At 45.3% G+C, this 15,876-nt stretch overlaps 1 protein-coding gene across 2 annotated transcripts; it reads left to right on the top strand.

The window, feature by feature from the left end:
• Positions 1 to 5,051: 5,051 nt before the first annotated feature.
• Positions 5,052 to 12,041, top strand: MED18 (mediator complex subunit 18). Of its 2 annotated transcripts, none has more exons than XM_007979782.3 (3): positions 5,052 to 5,224; positions 6,696 to 6,834; positions 10,491 to 12,041. In XM_007979782.3, the coding sequence occupies exons 2-3, from the start codon at positions 6,762 to 6,764 to the stop codon at positions 11,042 to 11,044; spliced, it is 627 nt and encodes a 208-aa protein (XP_007977973.1). In that variant the 5' UTR covers positions 5,052 to 5,224; positions 6,696 to 6,761; the 3' UTR covers positions 11,045 to 12,041. The 2 variants fall into 2 exon arrangements, with proteins under 2 accessions (XP_007977973.1, XP_007977974.1); XM_007979783.3 differs by having other exon boundaries at positions 5,052 to 5,280.
• Positions 12,042 to 15,876: the final 3,835 nt, after the last annotated feature.

Below are 15,876 nucleotides of genomic sequence, written 5' to 3'. Positions count from 1 at the left end.
ATGTACTTTTAAATATTCTAGGCCAGGCATGGTGGCTCACACAAGCAATCTGGGAGGCCGAGGCGGGGGGATCACTTGAGGACAGGAGTTCAAGACCAGCCTGGCCAACATGGTGAAACCTGGTCTACTTAAGAAAAAAAAAAAAAAATAGGTGGGTGTGGTGGCATGAGTCTGTAGTCCCAGTTACTCAGGAGGCTGAGGCACGAGAATTGCTTGAGTTTGACAGGCAGAAGTTGCAGTGAGCCAAGATTATGCCACTGCACTCCAGCCTGGGAGACAGAGAAAGGCTCTGTCTCCAAATAAATAAACAAAAATATAAATAAATAAATATTCTAGTAGCACTTTGTAAAAATAAGCTGGGCTCGGTGGCTTATGCCTGTAATCCCAGCACTTTGGGAGGCAGAGGTGGGTGGATACCTGAAGTCAGGAGTTCAAGACCAGCCTGGCCAACATGGTAAAACCCTGTCTCTACTAAAAAATACAAAAATTAGCCGGGCGTGGTGGCAGGCGCCTGTAGTTCCAGTTACTGGGGAGGCTGAGTTAAGGAGAATTGCTTAAACCTGGGAGGCGGAAGTTGCAGTGAGCCAAGATCACGCCACTGCACTCCAGCCTGGACGACAGAGCAAGACTGTGTCTCAAAACAAAGAAATAAAAATAAATAAACAAGTTAAATTAAATGTAATAAAATATTTTTATTTAATTCCAATATCCAAAATATTATCATTTCAGCAAGTACTCAATATAAAAAATTATTGACTTGGTGTTGTGGCTCACACCTATAATCCTAGCACTTTGGGAGGCCTAGGCAGCAGAATTTCTTGAGCCCAGGAGTTGGAGACCAGCCTGGTCAATATAGTGAGACCCTGTCTCTATAAAAAAAGTAAAGAAAAACAAAAAAAAGCTGGGGCTGGGCGCAGTGGCTCACGCCTGTAATCTCAGAACTTTGGGAGGCCGAGGCAGGCAGATCACCTGAGGTCAGGGGTTCAAGACCAGCTTGGTCAACATGGCGAAACCCGTCTCTACTAAAACTACAAAAATTAGCTGGGTGTGGTGACTCACGCCTGTAATCCCAGCTACTCAGGAGGCTGAGGCACAAGAATCACTTGAACCTAGGAGGTGAAGGTTGCAGTGAGCCAAGATGGCACCACTGTACTCCAGTCTGGGTGACCGAGTGAGACTCTGTTAAAAAAAAAAAAATTATATATATATATATATATATGACTCCTCACTTCAAGATGTTTATAATCTATCCAGGGAGATGAGCCATGCACAAAATACATTCACAGATCCAGTGAGTCTCCCGAAAAATGAAAAAAATAATTTTGAAAAAATGAATTAAAAACAGAACAAAAAATAAAATACACTCATAGAATGTGGCTAGGGCAGGGCATGGTGTCTCACACCTGTAATCCCAGCACTTTGGGAGGCCAAGGTGGGAGAACTGCTTGAGCCCAGGAGTTCAAGACCAGCCTGGACAACATAGGGAGACCCTCGATCTTTACCAAAAATAAAAAATTAGCCAGGCATGGTGGTGTGCCCTTGTGGTCCCAGCTACTCGGGAGGCTGAGGTGGAAGGATCGCTTGAGCCCAGGAGGTTGAGGCTGCAGACAGCCGTAGTCACACCACTACCCTCCACCCTGGGCAACAGTGAGACCTCATCTCTTAAAAAAAAAAACAAAGGCCAGACATGGTGGCTTACGCCTCTAATCCCAGCACTTTGGGAGGCTGAGGTGGGTGGATCACGAGGTCAGGAGATCAAGACCATCTTGGCTAACATGGTGAAACCCCGTCTCTACTAAAAATACAAAACATTAGCCGGGCGTAGTGGTGGGTGCCTGTGGCCCCAGCTGCTTGGGAGGCTGAGGCAGGAGAATGGCGTGAACCCGGGAGGTGGAGGTTGCAGTGAGTGGAGATTGCACCACTGCACTCCAGTCTGGGTGACAGAGTGAGACTCCGTCTCAAACAAAACAAAACAAAACAAAAACAAGGCCAGGCACAGTGGCTCACTCCTGTAATCCCAGCACTTTGGGAGGCCGAGGCGGGTGGAACACCTGAGGTTGGGAGTTCGAGACCTGCCTGACTAACATGGAGAAACTCCATCTCTACTAAAAATACAAAATTAGCTGGGCATGGTGGCGCATGACTGTAATTCCAGCTACTTGGGAGGCTGAGGCAGGAGAATCGCTTGAACCCAGGAGGTGGAGGTTTCAGTGAGTCAAGATTGCACCATGGCACTCCAGCATGGGCAACAAGAGCAAACCTCCGTCTCAAAAAAATAAAAATAAAACACAAAAAATAGCATATGACTCAAGTGACTGTTCCAATGAGAGCTATAAAAGAAAATAACAGCTAATAGTGGCCGGGTGCTGTGGCTCACGCCTGTGATCCCAGCACTTTGGGAGGCTGAGGTGGGTGGATCACGAGGTCAGGAGTTTGAGACCAGCCTAACCAACATGGTGAAACCCCATCTCTACTACAAATACAAAAATTAGCCTGGTGTGGTGGCATGCACCTGTAATCCCAGCTACTTGGGAGGCTGAGGCAAGAGAATAGCTTGAATCCAGGAGGCAGAGGTTGCCGTGAGCCAAGATCACGCCACTGCACTCCAGCCTGGGCAACAGAGCGAGACTGCGTCTAAAAAAAAAAAAAAAAAAAAAGCTAATAGCTACTGCTTATTAATGCCTACAGGCCAGGCACGATGGATCATGCCTGTAATCCCAACACTTTAGGAGGCCAAGATGGGAGGATGGCTTGAGGCCAGGAGTTTGAGACCAGCGTGGGCAACATAGTGAGACCCTGTCTTTAAAAAAATAAATAAAATCAGATAAAAATAAAAGAAAATAAAAATATTAAGTGCTTACAATAAGCCAAGCACTACGCTAAATGCTTTATAACCATCTCATTTGATTTTGGCAAACTTCTTTGAAAGTACTATTATTATCTCTATTTTACAAAACAAGGAAGCTTAGGCTCAGGGAGGGGAAGTGAATTACCCAAGGTTGCACAGCTGCGTAGTGGCAAAGTACAGGAGTGAGTCCCATCCTAAGCTCTAGGCATCATATCCTTACCAGAGAAACTCATCCCTATAATCCCCAGGCCTCCTTCAGGTATTATCATATTGTTTAGCCATTTTCTGTCTATCTCCCCTACCTTTTCAAAAAAATTTACCCTTCTTCAAAATACCAGCTAAAATCTGGGTAAACCCTATGCGGTCTCAAATGACCTGTAATTCACTGGACTTTCTATGCTGCAATTAGTGTCCGTATAAGAAAAGAGAGGCCAAAGAAGTTCACAGCCTCCTCTAATCATTACAGCACTTGAGAGCTGGTCACTCTGCCCAATCTTGTGAATCACCAGGTCGATCAGGAAGCACATCCTAAACCCTAGGGCATATGCAACTCTAATAACTGCCAGAGTGCTATGCAAGGCCCAGTCCTTGTCAATCTTCTTTTCCTATTTAGTACACTCTCAGGATGATCTCATTCAATGTCATGGCTTTTAGCTACCATCTATGAGGCTATGGTTTTGAAATCTCTATCTGTGGCCCATTTCTTTCCCCTGAACTTTGCCATTTGGGTGTCCCATAGACACCTGATGCTCAATGTGTCTACATATGAACTCATCTTTCCTGTCTCACCCACACTGCTCTGTGTTTTCTAGCTTAGAGGAAAAAAGTGCTGCAATAGCTACCCAAGGTAGAAATCTGGGCATTTGTGACTCCTTCATCTCTCTGTCTCTACCTCTGGTTAGTCATTAAAGAATTCTTTTACATACATACATATATATATACACACACACACACACATACACACACACACACACTGCTAGCCAACATGATTATATAATACTATAAATGCTTAACTGTACATAACACATACATTTACATACTTACTAAAAACCCTTACATACTTACTAAAAACCTAGCTGGGACTACAGGCGTGTTCCACCACGCTCGGCTAATTTCCTCTTTTACATTTTTAAAATCTTTTTCTGACAGTTGTTTCTCAGTCAGAGTTGTACCAAAGCGCCTAACTGGTCTTTTTTCTTTAATTTTTTTCCAGACAGGATCTCCCTCTGTTGCACAGGCTGGAATGCAGTGGCACTACCTCAGCTCACCGCAACCTCTGCCTCCTGGGCTCAAGCAATCCTCCCACCTCAGCCTCCCAAGTAGCTGGGACTGCAGGTACAAGCCACTATGTTCAGTTAATTTTTGTATTTTTTGTAGAGACAGGGTTTCACCATGTTGTTGAGGCTGGTCTTAATTCCTGAGCTCAAGCCATCTGCCCGCCTTGACCTCCCAAAGTGCTGGGATTACAGGCCTGAGCCACCATGTCTGGCCTGGTCATTTTTCTCTAGGCTCTCTCCTTTCCCCAACTTTTCTCCATGTTGCAGACAGGGTTCTTTTAAAGCTCACACGTATTCTTTTAGTCTGGCACTGCAGAGTACTCCTGGATCTGGACCTACTCCTTTTCCAGATTTTTAAATTTTTTTTTATTATTTATTTATTTTTTATTTATTTAGTTTTTTGAGAGAGCCTCTCTCTGTATCCCAGGCTACAGTGCAGTCGCGTGATCTCGGTTCGCTGCAACTTCCGCCTCCCATGTTCAAGCGATTCGCCCACCTCAGCTTCCCTAGTAACTGCGATTACAGGCGCGTGCCACCATGTCCGGCTAATTTTTGTATTTTTAATAAAGACGGGGTTTTACCATCTTGGCCAGGCTAGTCTCGAACTCGTGACCTCAAGTGATCCACCTGCCTCGGCCTCCCAAAGTGCTGGGGTTACAGGCGTGAGACACCGCGCCCGACCCCTCAGTTCTTTTTTCTTTTTAAATCCATTATAATCTCTGTAAGTCCTATCAGTTCCAAGAGACTTTCTGCACAAATACATCTCCAGGTTGTCAAACCAAAACATATTTTCCTAGAGGATGGCCTGTGACGTCAAGGCGCCAGGTAGTCCCCGGAGGAAAGCTCCAAAGGAGGCCGCCATCTTTCATACAGCAGCCCGGCATTTTGCGCATGCGCTTCTGATTGTCTGTCCGCAATGACGCTCTTCGGCCTTCTCGGCACCCATACGTTTGGGAACGGCAGTTTCGAGGTTTGTGAGACTTCGGCTTCCGACCGGAAGTGAGAAGAGCAGGAAGTTGGCCGGGTGCACCGGTCTGGGGGCTTCCCGGGCTCTGGTAACCGGAGGACTGGGATCTAATCGTCGCTCAAAGGCTCCTAGGTGCGCGTATGGATATAATTCCCGACTTCTCGAGAAGACACTAGAGCCTCAAGGAGGTGTGCTTCTAGTGTTTAAGTGGACACGTGTTGTGGATGCTGGCTTAGAAGGACCTATATACCATCATTTTAAAATAACTTCCTCTTGGCTCTCTTTTTTTTTTGAGACGGAGTTTCGCTTTTGTTGCACAGGCTGGAGTGCAATGGCGCGATCTCGGCTCACCACAACCTCGCCTTCCGGGTTCAAGCGATTCTGCTGCGTCAGCCTCCCGAATAGCTGGGATTGTAGGCGCTCGCCACCAGGCCTAGCTAATTTTTTGTATTCTTAGTAGAGACGGAGTTTCTTAATGTTGGTCAGGCTGGTCTCGAACTCCTAACCTCCGGTTGATCCGCCCGCCTCGGCCTCCCAAAGTTCTGGGATTACAGGCGTGAGAAACCGCGCCTGGCCTTGGCTCTCTTTAAAAGGCATTTTTAGGCTAGCCGCAGTGACTCTCCCGCCTGTAGTCCCAGCTACTCGGGAGGCTGAGGTGGGAGGATCGCTTGAGCCCAGGAGTTCGAGGTTATAGTGAACTAGGAACTCCCCCACTGCACTCCATCCTGGGCTACAGAGCGATATCCTGTCACTAAAAAAGAAAAGGGTACGGGGGAAAGGCATTTTCAGAGCGATGGAATGCCTAGATTCTAGTTTGGTCCCAACTCTGCTACCAAGTTGCTGTGTGTATCCTGTCCCTCTCTGAGTCTCAATGTCCTCATCTATAAAAATGAAGGTCCCTTAAGACACTTTTCAGTTCTGAATTTTGTTGCCTCTTTATTATCTCGTTTGAGCCACATAACCTTGGGAGTTAAAAATCGTTGGCCTTTGGCCGGGCGCGGTGGCTTACGCCTATAATGCCAGCACTTTGGGAGGCCGGCTCACCTGAGGATCATCTGAGGCCAGGAGTTCAAGGCCAACCTGGCCAACATGACAAAACTCTGTCTCTACTAAAAATATAAAAAAAAATTATCCAGGTATGGTTGCGGGTTCCTGTAATCCCAGCTACTCGGGAAACTGAGGCAAGAGAATCGCTTGAACCTGGGAGGCGGAGGCTGCAGTGAACAGAGATTGTACCATTGCACTCCAGCCTGAGCAACAAGAGTGAAACTCCGTCTCAAAAAAAAACCAAACAAACAAAAAAAATTGCTGGTCTCATTTTATGAGGAAGACATTGAGTCCCAGGGTGAGGGGTTATAGGCAGGACTTTCTCAAGATTGCACAGGTAACTTGGAGGTTTCAGAACTTGAGACTAGAAGGCAATGCTGTAACTCCATGACCAGATCTCCTTTTTATATTTCTGTATCATCAGTTCCTGGAACTGGCCGTGTAAGACACTGAAACGTTTTTAAATGAATGAATCTTTTGATTTGAAGGCCAGTGCCACAACACATTTGGTCTCTCTCGACTACTCTGATGTATAAACAAGTGAACTCTTTTCCAGGTATATCCTGTGCCTTACCTGACTGGGGGCTCTGAGTCCAGTTGTGTTGTCTTCAATTTAGACACCATGGAGGCACCTCCAGTCACCATGATGCCTGTCACTGGGGGCACCATTAACATGATGGAGTACCTGTTGCAGGGTAAGTGAACCAGGAAACTTGGATTACCTATTTTCCTCTTCTCTGTTCAGCTTCCCTTAAGATGAGAGACTTAACACAAAAGCATCCTGCACAGTTTCTGGCACCCAACTATGTTTTTAACTGTTACTTTAAATTACAGTTTTACATGCACTAAACATATTAAATCTGCCATCTTGGCCGGGTGCAGTGACTCATGCGTGTAATCCGAGCACTTTGGGAAGCCGAGGCGGGTGGATCACGAGGTCAGGAGATTGAGACCATCCTGGCTAACACGGTGAAACCCCGTCTCTACTAAAAATACAAAAAGAAATTAGTCCAGCGTGGTGGTGGGTGCCTGTAGTCCCAGCTACTTGGGAGGCTGAGGCAGGACAATGGTGCGAACCCGGGAGGCGGAGATTGCAGTGAGCCGAGATCGAGACACTGCACTCCAGCCTGGGCGACAGAGCGAGACTCTGTCTCAAAAAAAAAAAAACAAACTTAACATATTTAAGTGTACTGTTCAGTATTAAGTATATTAACATTGCTGAACAACAGATCTTTAGAACTTTGGTTTATTGTGAGTAGCTTGAAAAAATACTTAGTACAACTGTTTTTTTCTTTGAGACAGAGTCTCGATCAGTCACCCAGGCTGCAATGCAGTGGCATGATAACAGCTCATGCAACCTCCACTTCCTGGGTTCAGTGGATTCTTGTGTTTCAGCCCCCCGAATAGCTGGGATTGCAGGCGTGCATCACCATGCCTGGCTAGTTTTTGTATTTTTAGTAGAGAGTTGCAGTTTCATTATATTGGCCAAACTGATCTTGAACTCTTGCCTTCAAGTGATACACTTGCCTTGGCCTCCCAAAGTGCTAGGATTACAGGGATGAGCCGCCACGCCCAGCCTAAAATGCTTGTTTATCATCCTATAAAACTGCAACTCTTTACCCCTTAAACACTAATTCCCACTCCCCTCTATGCCAAACCCTCAGCAACTATCTTTCTAGGTCCTGTTTCTCTGATTTTTTTTTTTTTTAAGATGGATTCTCACTCTGTTGCCCAGGATGGAGCACAGTGGTGCAATCTCAGCTTACTGCAGGCTCCACCTCCCAGGTTCAAGCAATTCTCCTGCCTCAGCCTCCTAAGCGGTGGGGTTACAGGCGTGCACCACCATGGCTAGCTAATGTTTGTATTTTTAGTAGAGACGGGGTTTCTCCACATTGGCCAGGCTGGTCTTGAACTCCTGACCTCAGGTGATCCACCTGCCTTAGTCTCCCAAAGTGCTGGGATTACAGGCGTGAGCCACCGCACCAGGCCAGATTTTGTCAACAAGTATCTGAATATGTTCCAAACATTTGAGCCATAGCCATGGAGGGAGAAAGATGACTAAAAAATAATGTATGTCAAGCCAGCTATTACAGACTTATGACTGTAATTCCAGTCGTTTGGGAGGCTAAGGCTGCAGTATTGCTTGAATTCAGGAATTCAGGATCAGTCTGGACAACATAGCAAGAACTCACCTCTACTGAAAATAAAGAAAAATTAGTTGGGCATGGTGGTATGTACCTGTAGTCCAAACTACTTGGGAGGCTGAGGTGGGAGGATCACTTGAACCCCCAAGATGGGGGCTGCAAAGAGTTATAATCTCGCCACTGCTCTATAGCCTGGAGACAGAGCTAAAAAACAACAACAAAAAATCTATGCCATAAAAATAAAGCAGGAAAGTGGCTAGAGATTGGTAGGACACATACTATTGTATTAGGGTGATCAGAAAAGGCCCTGATGATAAAGTCACTTGAGCAGACCTGATAAAAGTGATAGAGTAGACATGCAGATCGGAAGAACATCCTAAGCATAGAGAATAGGGGAAGGGGTCTGGCAGGAAGGTCACTCCTGAAGATAATGATCAAGGGGAAGAATAGAAGGAGATGTTTTTTGGCAGGTAGCAGAGACCATAATATGTAGGGCATTGTCAACAATGGTAAAGACGTTGGCTTTTATTCTGAGTGACACAGGAAGCCACTGGAGTGTTCTGAGTAGAGGAGTGTTATTATCTGCCCAATAATATAATAGATCATTTGGCTTTTGTGTGGAGAAGAGAGGAAGAAGGCAAAGGTAGAAACAGGCTATTTGCAAAGACCAGGCAAGAAATGAGGGTGACTTCATTTGAAGGGACTATAGGTTGAAGTGACCAGAGGAGCGAGAAGTGATTGCATTCTGCATTTGTTTCAAAAATACGGATTAAATGGAGGGTGTGGGAGAAAGAAAGAAGTGAAAGATGATTTGCTGGTTTTTGGCCCGGGTAACCAACTAGAAGCAGAGAGTTGCCATTTACTGTGATGGTGAAAATTGCAGGATGAATAAGATTTTGGAGGAAAAAATCAACAGTTTGATATTGAACATGTTAAGATAAAGATGTCTGTTAGGCATCCAAGTGAGGAAATTGAGTAGTCAGTTGGATGTTTTCTTCTGTGGTCCAGAGATAAAAATGTGGGAGTCCTCAGGGCCTAAATGATATTTAAAGCCATGGGACCAAATAAAGTCACCTAGGCAGGAAAAGAGTATTGATACAGAAGAGGACCAGCATTGAGTCCTAGTCCTCCAGTGTTTAGGGAAGATGAGAGAGATCAAGCAAAGAAGACTTAAACGGGCTGCTCAGCAAGTTAAGTGAAGAACCAAGAAGGTTGTGTCTCAGAGGCCAAGGGAAGAATAGATTTCATGGTGGGTATAAGCTACTATAACAACTGTGTCAGATGTTGCCAAGAGGATGAAGATTCTATGAAGAAATTCACTCTCTTCTACTTACATATAGAAGAGGAAAACTTTTCCTGATAAAAAGGAAACTTTAGCTGGGTGTGGTGGCTCCACACCTGTCATCTCAGCACTTTGGGAGGCTGAGAAGGGCGGATCATGAGGTCAAGAGATCAAGACCATCCTGGCCAATGTGGTGAAACCCTGTCTCTACTAAAAATCCAAAAATTAGCTGGGCGTGGTGGCGCACACCTGTAGTCCAGCTACTCAGGAGGCTGAGGCAGGAGAATCGCTTGAACCCAGGAGGCAGAGGTTGCAGTGAGCTGAGATCGCACCACTGCACTCCAGCCTGGAGACACAGCTAGACTCCGTCTCAGAAAAAGGGGGTGAAACTTTATATTTCTATAAATGGAAAAGTTTGATTTGTTGGAAATAGAAGGCAATTGTTAAACTATATGACAACAAAGTAGTGTTATTGGCTGGGCATGGTGGCTTGTGCCTGTAATCCCAACACTTTGGGAGACCAAGGCCAGGAGTTCAAGACCAACCTGGGCAACATAGTAAGACCCCATCTCTACCAAAATAAATAAATACATAATTAAAACAGTATTATTACATTCTAGATAGACCCTGTTGCTGATTAAAGGCTCTAAGCCCAAGGCCTGCTGGAGATTAGCATTAGAGGAGGCCTAAAGACATTGTAGTGCTAAATAAGAAAATTCCAAAAAATTGAAAAGGGAAATAACTTTCTCACAACGTTATACAATACCTTGGTAGTGTAACTTCTCTAAAATCTCATGTTTGGCCCTATGTTTTATGAAATGCTTCACTAAACTGTTTTGGTTTTTCATTAAGTTTTTTCAATTGTATGCTAACTCCATGACCTAAAATGAAAGGTAGGACTCAGTGGTGCTTGTTCCGTTTTCAGGAAGTGTTTTAGATCACAGTTTGGAAAGCCTCATCCACCGCCTTCGTGGTTTGTGTGACAATATGGAACCTGAGACTTTCCTTGACCATGAGATGGTATTCCTTCTTAAGGGCCAGCAAGCCAGCCCATTTGTTCTCAGGGCCCGACGCTCTATGGACAGGGCAGGAGCACCCTGGCATCTGCGCTACCTGGGACAGCCAGAAATGGGAGACAAGAATCGCCACGCCCTGGTGCGAAACTGCGTGGACATTGCCACATCTGAGAACCTCACCGACTTCTTGATGGAAATGGGCTTCCGCATGGACCATGAGTTTGTTGCTAAGGGACATTTGTTCCGTAAGGGCATCATGAAGATTATGGTGTACAAGATTTTCCGCATCCTGGTGCCAGGGAACACAGACAGCACTGAGGCCTTGTCACTCTCCTATCTCGTGGAATTAAGTGTGGTAGCACCCGCTGGGCAGGATGTGGTCTCTGATGACATGAAGAACTTTGCAGAGCAGCTAAAACCTCTGGTTCACCTAGAGAAAATAGACCCCAAGAGGCTCATGTGACTAAGAGGATCTGTTCACATTTGGGGCCTGTCCTTACTTGCTTGAAAAAATGTTTGCTTTTTTTTTGGTTTTTGTTTTATTTTGTTTTTGAGACAGAGTCTCGCTCTGTTTCCCAGGCTGGAGTGCAGTGACACGATCTTGACTCACTGCAACCTCCGCCTCCCGGGTTCAAGCAGTTCTGCCTCAGCCTCCTGAGTAGCTGGGATTACAGGCGCCCACCACCATGCTCAGCTAATTTTTATATTTTTAGTAGAGATGGGGATTCACCATGTGGGTCAGGCTATTCTCGAACTCTTGACCTTGTGATCCACCCACCTTGGCCTCCCAAAGTGCTGGGATTACAGGCATGAGCCACCATGCCCGGCCAAAAAAATACGTTTTAAATGCCCCATTTCACCATTGCCAGGCAGGCATTCTTCCCTCAGGGAGAGGATGGTGAGAATTAATTGGTTCTTTGCACTGTTCTCATGTGGTGATTTCACTTTCGTGACAGCCTTTCTACATTAAAGGCTCAGGATGTCACGGAGAATCTATCTAATCCCACTGTATTATTAAGAGGGGAAACCAGGCCAAGCGCGGTGGCTCACACCTCTAATCCCAGAGCTTTGGGAGGCCGGGGTGGGTGGATCACCCGAGGTCGGGAGTTTGAGACCAACCTGGCCAACATGGTGAAACCCCATCTCTATGAAAAATACAAAATTTAGCCGGGCATGGTGGCGGGCGCCTGTAATCCCAGCTACTTAGGAGGCTGAGGCTGGAGAATTGCTTGAATTCAGGAAGTGAAGGTTGCAGTGACCAGAGATGACACTATTGCACTCCAGCCTGGGTGAGAAGAGCAAAACTCTGTCTCAAAAATAAAAATAAAAATAAAGAGGGGAAACCGGAATAAATTAGCTTTTGGAAAGGAAAATTTCTTGTTTGGCCATTTGTGTATAAGGTTTGTAACATTAGAGGCTGTGAGCTTGTGTTATATGGTAATAAAGCCAATGAAGAGAAATGTCTGTGTAATTCTGATTCTTTATTCCTTTACCCTGTAAATTTGGGGTGGATTCATTACCAGTTGAAGCAAAAAAATGACAGTTCCTAGTTTTAATTATGGTAGAGATGAGGATGAGAGTTTTCACCTATCATAAAAGTAGCACATTTATTGTTGAAAACTTATAAAATACGGTACAGATAAAAAATAACACCTATTATCCAAAGAGAGTACTAGTTCTATTTTGGTATTTATCCTTCTAGTCTTTACTTTTTATAAATTTATGTATATGAAATGTGTTTATTTTATAAAGAAGATTCCATATATACTGCTTTATAACCCTTTTTTCCCATTCATCTATCATTAACATCTTTCCAAGATATTTGTCTACACTCTCCTTTTGTTAAATTTTTTGTTGTTGTTGTTTTGAGACAAGAGTTTCGCTCTTGTTGCCCAGGCTCAAGTGTAGTACTGCAATGATCTCAGCTCACTGCAACCTCCACCTCCCAGGTTCAAGTGATTCTCCTGCCTTAGCTTCCCAAGTAGCTGGGATTACAGGCATGCACCACCACACCTGGCTAATTTTTTTTTTTCTTTTTTTTTTTTTTTGAGACAGAGTCTTGCTCTGTCACCCAGGCTGGAGTGCAGTGGCACAATCTCGACTCACTGCAAGCTCCACCTCCCGGGTTCATGCCATTCTCCTGCCTCAGCCTCCTGAGTAGCTAGGACCACAGGTGCCCGCCACCACACCCAGCTAATTTTTTGTATTTTTAGTAGAGACGGGGTTTCACTGTGTTAACCAGGATGGTCTCGATCTCCTGACCTCACGATCCGCCTGCGTCGGCCTCCCAAAGTGCTGGGATTATAGGCATGAGCCACCGCGCCTGGCCTAATTTTCTATTTTTAAGAGATGGAGTTTCACCATGTTGGTCAGGCTGGTCTCAAACTCCCTGCCTCGGCCTCCCGAAGTGCTGGGATTACAGGCATGAGCCACCGCACCCAGCCGAAAATTTTTTTTTTAAAGCTAGTTTATTGAGTTCGTGCTATGTGTCAGTGCTATCCTAAGTGCTTCAGGTATGTTAAACCCATTTTGTAAACAGGAACTGGTGCATATGGATTAATTAACTTTCCCTGAGCTATACAGCTACTGATTGGCAGAGCTGGTATTTAAATATTGACAATTATAATTGTTATTTCTATTTCATCATATGAATTTGCTATAAATTATCTAATTGAATACTTTATGATTTTCAGTTTGATCCCAATTTTTTTGGTTTTATAAGCCGTGTAACTATAGAGCTTTTATTTATTTATTTTTTTGAGACAGAGTCTCGCTCTGTCACCCAGGCTGGAGTGCAATGGCATGATCTTGGCTCACTGCAACCTCCGCCTCCCAGGTTCAAGTGATTCTCCTGCCTTGGCTTTTCAAGTAGCTGGGATTACAGGTTCATGTCACCATGCCAGGCTAATTTTTGTATTTTTAGTAGAGACAGGGTTTCACCATATTGGCCAGGCTGGTCTTGAACTCCTGACCTCAGGTGATCCACTTGCCTCGGCCTTCCAAAGCGCTGGGATTATAGGCATGAGCCACCAGTCCCAGCCCCCCCCAACCTTTTTTTTTTTTTTTGAGACACAATTTTACTCTGCTGCCCAGGCTGGAGTGCAGTGGCACAGTCTTGGCTCACTGCAACCTCTGACTCCTGGATTCAAGTAATCCTCGTGCCTCAACTTCGCGAGTAGCTGGGATTACAGGCGTGCACCACCACACCTGGCTAATTTTTGTATTTTTAATAGAGACGGAGTTTCACCATATAGACCAGGCTAGTTTCAAACTCCTAACCTCAAGCAATCCGCCCGAGTCAGCCTCCCAAAGTGCTGGGATTAGAAATGTGAGCCGCAGCACCTGGCAAGTGTAAACATTAACATTTTCTTTGTGATAAGTACTTTTTTAAAACATTTTTTTGTTTTTTTTTTGAGGTAGAGTCTTGCTCCGTTGCCCAGGCTGGAGTGCAGTGGCTCCATCTCGGCTCACTGAAACCTCCTCCACCTCCTGGGTTCAGGTGATTTCCAGCTAATTTTTGTATCTTTATTAGAGAGAGGGTTTCACCATGTTGACCAGGTTGGTCTCGAACTCCTGAACTCAAGTGATCTGCCTGCCTCCCAAAATGCAGGGATTACAGACATAAGCCACTGTGCCTGGCCCAATATGTACTTGTTACTCTGTGTAAATCTAACTCATAACTTCCAACTTGCATATGCTTTCATACTAATACAAGTATTAGTGTTTAAATAGTGCTTGCTCCATGACAGGTACTTTATTTTTATTATTTATTCATTCATTCATTTTTTGAGACAGAGTCTCTGTCTCAAAACAGAGACTCTGTCGCCCAGGCTGGAGTGCAGTGGTGCCATCTTGGCTCACTACAACCTCCTCCTCCTGGGTTCAAGCAATGCTCCTACCTCAGCCTCCTGGCTAGCTGGGATTACAGGCGTTTGCCACCACACCTGGCTAATTTTGATTTTTTTTTTTTTTTGAGACAGAGTCTCGCTCTGTTGCCCAGGCTGGAGTGTAGTGGCGTGATCTCAACTCACTGCAAGCTCCGCCTCCCGGGTTCACGCCATTCTCCTGCCTCAGCCTCCCGAGTAGCTGGGATTACAGGCGCATGCCACCACACCCGGCTAATGTTTTTGTATTTTTAGTAGAGACGAGGTTTCATCATCTTGGCCAGGCTAGTCTTGAACTCCTGACCTCATGATCCACCCGCCTCGTTCTCCCAAAGTGCTGGGATTACAGGCGTGAGCCACCGCGCCTGGCCTTTTTTTATTTTTATTTTTAGAGGGAATTTTGCTCTTGTTGCCAGGCTGGAGTGCAATGGTGCAATCGCAGTTCACTGCAACTTCTGCCTCCTAGGTTCAAGCGATTCTCCTGCCTCAGCCTCCCGAGTAGCTGGGATTACAGGCACCCACCACCACACCCGACCAATTTTTGTACTTTTAGTAGAGACAGGATTTCACCATGTTGGTCAGGCTGGTCTTGAACTCCTGATCTCAGGCAATCCACCCACCTCGGCCTCCCAAAGTGCTGGAATTACAGATTTGAGCCATCATGCCCAGTCATGACAGGTACTTTAAATGTTTCAACTCATGTACTTCTCATAACAACTGTATGAGGGTTGTGATTTGTTATTACTTCCATTTTATAAATGAGGTTATACAGAGAGGTTTCTCATAATTTTTTTTTTTTTTTTTTTTTTTTTTTTTGAGATAGTCTTCTCACTCTGTTGCCTAGGCTGGAGCGCAGTGGCACAATCACAGCTCACTGCAACCTTGACCTCCCGGGCTCAGGTGGTCTTCCCACCTCAGCCTCCTTGGTAGCTGGGACTACAGGCATGCACGCACCACCACACCTGGCTAATTATTGTATTTTTTTGTAGAGATAGGGTTTCACCATGTTGCCCAGGATAGTCTAAAATTCATGGGCTCAAACAATCCGCCTGCCTTGGCCTCCCAAAATGGTGGGATTACAGGCATGAGCCTCTGCAACCAGCCTCAAATTTCTTTTTTCTGTTGTCCAAAGTCAGAACTAGTAAGTGGTAGAGCCTGAATTTCAAATCAGGCAGATCATCTCCACAATCTAGGCCCATAATCACTGTGTATCCACCATGTTTTACTCATTTCGTCCCTTTGTTTGATAGAAACCTAGATTGCTGCTGGGTGGGTAGTTCATGCCTATAATCCCAGCACTTTGGGAAGCTGAGGTGAAAGGATTGCCTGAGGCCAGGAATTTGAGACCAGCCTGGTCCACACAGTGAGACCCCATCTCTAAAACAAAAAAAAAAAAATTTTTAAGCTTGGC

This window comes from Chlorocebus sabaeus, chromosome 20 (genome assembly GCF_047675955.1).
Source record: "Chlorocebus sabaeus isolate Y175 chromosome 20, mChlSab1.0.hap1, whole genome shotgun sequence".
NCBI lineage: Eukaryota > Metazoa > Chordata > Mammalia > Primates > Cercopithecidae > Chlorocebus > Chlorocebus sabaeus.
Note: the sequence above shows the minus strand (reverse complement) of the source record. Positions and strands in the feature narration are given on the sequence as shown.

Excerpts from the sequence above, each read along its gene's own strand:
- MED18 (XM_007979782.3), top strand. The coding sequence starts at position 6,762 with ATGGAGGCACCTCCAGTCACCATGATGCCTGTCACTGGGGGCACCATT. Across the intron at positions 6,835-10,490 it reads GATGGAGTACCTGTTGCAGG|GAAGTGTTTTAGATCACAGT; the intron begins GTAAGTGAACCA and ends TTCCGTTTTCAG.